Source organism: Helianthus annuus, chromosome 7 (assembly GCF_002127325.2).
Source record: "Helianthus annuus cultivar XRQ/B chromosome 7, HanXRQr2.0-SUNRISE, whole genome shotgun sequence".
NCBI classification, from domain to species: Eukaryota; Viridiplantae; Streptophyta; class Magnoliopsida; order Asterales; family Asteraceae; genus Helianthus; species Helianthus annuus.
In genome coordinates this window covers 83,819,310-83,824,424 of record NC_035439.2, presented here as the reverse complement: position 1 = coordinate 83,824,424, position 5,115 = coordinate 83,819,310, and the positions used below count along the sequence as shown (strand labels likewise).

The 5,115-nt window shown below is 35.7% G+C and overlaps 1 protein-coding gene across 1 annotated transcript; it reads right to left on the bottom strand.

Annotated features, from left to right (window-relative positions):
• Window positions 1-345: 345 nt before the first annotated feature.
• On the bottom strand, window positions 346-4,819 carry LOC110900104 (cold-responsive protein kinase 1). Its single transcript, XM_022147007.2, has 8 exons — window positions 4,398-4,819; window positions 3,161-3,558; window positions 2,233-2,355; window positions 1,990-2,120; window positions 1,621-1,822; window positions 1,316-1,547; window positions 882-1,041; window positions 346-760 (listed from the first exon to the last, which is right to left on the bottom strand). Exons 1-8 carry the CDS (start codon window positions 4,805-4,807, stop codon window positions 485-487), a joined length of 1,932 nt encoding a protein of 643 aa, XP_022002699.1. The 5' UTR covers window positions 4,808-4,819; the 3' UTR covers window positions 346-484.
• Between the last annotated feature and the right edge of the window lie 296 nt (window positions 4,820-5,115).

Sequence of the window (5,115 nt, the reverse complement as noted above, 5' to 3'; positions counted from 1 at the left end):
GCCACTAAAGCTAAACTTTCTTGTAGTGTTAATATAGTAATATAGATATAGATAACAAGACTTTAAATAGCCAATACATTGGAGTAGAAAACATAACAAACCTTTAGAATAGTACTTAGACTTATCCCTACTAATTAAACAATCGGATCCTAACTAACTTTATTGAACCATTCTTTCAATCTTCATACATTTCCGTTACAACAGACATAACCACTTGCTAAAAAATAGGAAACCTCCGAACTGAATAAAAACTGTATGGATCGGGTTGAACTGAATAAAAACTATATGGATCGGGTTGACCAACCCGACACGGATTTTAATTTCCCTCCACAGACCTCGGTTTTCTAGAGCCACAAATAGCTACAATGTATTATCAAGAGTTAGGGGATACAATCAAATGAGAAAACATAGGTACAAACACTTTGAGATAATCTTATTACACATATATAACATGTAATCTGACTCATATGAAGTACAAGGTACTTTAACGTCCAGAAAGTTGAATGTTGGAGGAAGTGTCAACTTTAATATTTATGCCATCTTCGTGACTGGTAGGCCTTATTGGTGACATTTCATCTAGTGATTTGTCACTTAATAGTGTCACAACTTCAGACATTGTAGGCCTTGCGGAAATCGGTGACTGAGTGCACATCAATGCTATCTCTATGATCTTCTTCGTATCATCTTTTGCATATTCAGTAGGGTCTAGTCTTCTATCCACAAGATTCAAATGTGTGCCTCTATCATACAGATCCCATGCCTATAAAATGCCACAAATGAATAAAAAGTAATGAGAACTAACTACCAATTAGTCACAGAGAAAAACATTAAACAAAATATACTTGTTTAGAAGAGTTGGTCAATATCTTAAAGATGCTTACGTAATCAAGGAGACTTTGGCCAACTGCTTCATCATCTATGACATAGTCACACCTTTTCCCGCTAATAATTTCAAGGACCACAATACCAAAGCTGTATGTATCCACCTTCTCAGATAATTGCCCATGAACAGCGTATTCTGGTGCAACGTAACCACTATTCCTGGTAACATTAACAATGATTGTTAGGGTTCCTTAAAAATCGGGACACTGATAAAAAGAGTAAATTCCAGTTTATATGTTGTTAGGTGTAGTTATTGAGTAGTTTGTAATCCCAGGGGTTGACTAGCATGTTGATTAGTAACAAACAAATCTTTTCATCATTGATAAGAGAGAAAGAGAGTTTGATTCCGTTATATAAGTGTCTTCTTTGATTCATTTAAGAGTTTTCTTCTCTTGTTGTGGCTAAATGTATCATAATTATTAATTTAACATACATGGATCCTGCCACCTTGGTGCTCAGATGAGTCTTATCTTCTGGAAGTAGCCTTATCATCCCAAAATCAGCAATTTTGGGCTGAAATTCGTTATCAAGTAGAATGTTGCTCGTTTTTATATTCCTATGAATGATGGTAATGTGGTATTGCTCATGTAGATATGCAAGACCCCGCGCTGTCCCATAGATTATTTCAAACCTTTGTCTCCAATTTAGGTTCATTGATTTGTCACCTTCAATACGAAGTAAGTTTGTTAGATAAAAGAACAAATGTTTTAAGAGTTAAAAATAACAAGTATAACTCACCATAGAGGAATTGATCAAGACTACCATTGTCCATGTACTCATGTACCAGAAATAAAAATGGCCCTTTGTTACAATATCCTAGAAGGCGTACAAGATGTCGGTGGTGAACATTACTTATAATCTTAAGTTCTTGCATCTTTCCTGAAATAGAGGCCATTGCTGTTTTCTTAACTGCAACCGTATTCCCATCCTTGAGAGTGCCCTGCATCATACCAACTTACTAGTTTAAACAGAGAACTGTTGTAAAATAAGCATACTGTCAAATATCTGTAATGGATTAACTACCTAATGTTTAGTATATATTTATAATATAATGTCTTTTATCTTTTAAAAAAATGTAACTAAGTCACTGTATAAAATCAGTAGTACCTTATATACTTCACCGAACACCCCTCCTCCAAGTTTGTGCTCATCACTGAAATTATCTGTGGCTATTTTTAAATCACCATAGCTATATTTTCTGGGACCATGAAGCATTTCCGTTGATCCAGTTGATTTGTCTAAGGATTGAAGATATAAATTAACATGAAAACCAGCTAGCTAGGAGGTTGTAAATAAGTTTTTGAGAGCAAACAATATGTTAGATCGACGTAAGTTCGAAAAAATATGCACCTTGATGGCTACTAATAGCATTTTTTGATCGGAGACGCCATAAAGAAAATGCAAGTACTAGCAACAGAAAGCATACGCCTCCAACAACACCCCCAATTATGGATATTTTCTTACTTGAATCTCCTGTAATTAATATATTCAATCGTAAGTGCTAAACTAGAGTAATTATCTACAAAAACGTGTTTCATCTTTACTAGAAAAGGGCAAATTTTCCGATGAAAAATCTTTCAAAAAAAAAAAAAAATCAGACAAAATGGCCAAATTCCCACCAATCTATTTTCGTCCAAAAGTGGTTGGTATTTCCAATAAAATGTTTTTTTTAAAAGAAAAAAAAAACAGATTCAATTTCTACTCGGAGGATTAGGGGGGAAGGGGCACTCTAGGGAAATAGCCCCGACCAATCCCGCGCTACCATGATGTAACTACCCAAGAACCACAAAATACTCACGGCGCCTACTCCCAAGTACCCTAGAACTATGGACCCAACTCTTTTACTCCACCGACCAATGTCACACACCCTAAACCCTCCAACATCCCAACCCCTTCCCTAGCGGCAAATCATACTCGGACGAGTAACCCGACTGGCCTATCGGTGGGGGTGGCGGCGGTCTTACCACGTGGGTTCGAACCCTAACAACCAACCCGCATGGGTGCCCCGTCCCCCCTTACTACAAATTTTGGACAAAACTTTTAACTTTTAGCTAGAACATTTTAAAATTTCGTCCGAAAATCGCAATTATCATTAGTTTTTTCTTTAACATATTAGTATTATTATTAACTTTATTTTTTTTGTTATCTGCTATTTTTATATATAACTATCTTATTTCTCTTCTTATTTTATTATATGTATGTGCATGTCTCTGTGCATCTAGTGAACTTTAGTTACTAACTGCCGTAAAAAAAATTAAACTAAGAGTAGAGCCCTCACCATCCCCAAGGAAAGGAGTGAGATCAGTAGTCTGGTTTAGTCCAAAAAACGGAGTACTGGAATACCTCATAAAACATCCATTGTCAACAGCCCTCCCATTTGTGCCAGGAAGGCAAGCATCTAAAGAACTGTATCGGGAATTTAAGCATTCTTGACACACGCTTTGGCTTAAGTTTAGATTACATTGTGCAATGGCATACACAGTACCGTTACCGTTAATTACCCGTCTTGTTGAAGCGGCATAATAATCTGATGCTTTTGGAGCAGCGGTTTGAAGATCGGACATCAAACGTTGTACTGTTTTCTTAAAGTTTGCAGATTGTGGTGATGCCGTATTGCCACATATTACCACACCAGCCCGGATATTAGCGTCGGCATAAAAGTTATTATTCTCATACCTGCATCAACCACTAACTATTATCATACTAGCTCGGACACAAGGCAGGCAGTAGGCAGTCACAATATTTGCAACAGCAAAATGATTTCGGTCGTTAAATTTGCTACGATTATGATTTTGGTCACTAATTTTGTAACTTGTTTCTATAGTAATTCCCAGTTTTCTAGTTGTGTTATTAAGCTATAATATTACTTGTTAGTCTAGCATATAAATGTTTTATAAGACACTATACAAAGATAAAATTTAAGTCATTGACAAACGTTAGTCAATAGACAAATATAGGACCACCATAATTATTGCTGAAAAAAAATCAACTAGGATGAGTCTGCTTTTATTTATCTGGATAGCTTCAAGCAAGGCCCCTCTCCAAAAATAACTTTACAATGTAACAAATCAATCATTTATTAATTTTTCCATTTTTTGAAGGAAGACTATACGAGACATAGACTATTCTAGACTTCTAGTCATATGAAATTTATATTGATATTAATTACTTCTTGAAAGTTGAAACATAAAATTTTTTAAGTTGAATTTCAATACATTGGGTAATAATGTTTTTTTAAATATCTTAAAAACTAGTACTTTTCAAAACAAAAAGGTTATGCTAAAATATACTTCTCTCATCGTTGTCAGGCAAGATAACTAATATTCCCTCATTTTCATACGACAACACAAAAAGTATTCCATTAGCTAACCAAACTACATCCAATACTATTAATGATATTAGTTTCATGTTTTCAGAAGGGGAGTAGGGTGAAAAATTTGATGGACAATAGAAAAATTAGCTAACCAAACTACATCCAATACTATTGGTAAGAAACATTAAATAATTTAAGTCACCTGACATCACAGTCATTGTAATAAGCCTGAGCTCCATTGCCAAGCCCACATACTTTTAGCTGAGCAACAGCATAGTTGAAACAAGCAACACAATTAGCAGTAGAGACGTAACCGCGACAAGAAGCAAGGCCCCACACAGACTCACCATTGAGCAAAGTGCGTGCATCCGCATAGCGCACACCATTGACCGATAGTTGCTGACGGAGACTAGAAAGGGTGGTGTTGAGGTTGCTCAAGAAATAAGTCGGGCTTAGACCTTTGTACATACTACAATAATATCTCATTAGAGTGCTATTTCTATTTCTGGACTGTGATGCAACTGGCTCTGTCATGGATAACAACAGAACCACTACCATCAGACTGGCCAGCAGCCATGTGAACCAACTTTTTTCCACTTGTTTTAAGCTCATCTTATTGTTGTTTGTGTTTTTTTTTGTTTGGTTCCCCTTTCAATAATGGGTGTTTATATACAAATTTAGAATGTCAATTGTCCATTGTCAACGTGGCTGCGCAACAGATAAATATCTGTTTGCAGGTTATAATTTAGCAAAGTTCACAATGACCAATCACAGCCGTAGATTAGATAATATTGATGGCTCAGAATTTTGTCTATTTTATCATAAGTATGCAGCATGAGTAGCAAATACACTTGCAAAGGAAACGACAAAAACCCGTTGACTCCTTAAGAAAGAAACTTCAGAATTATCTAATAACAAAT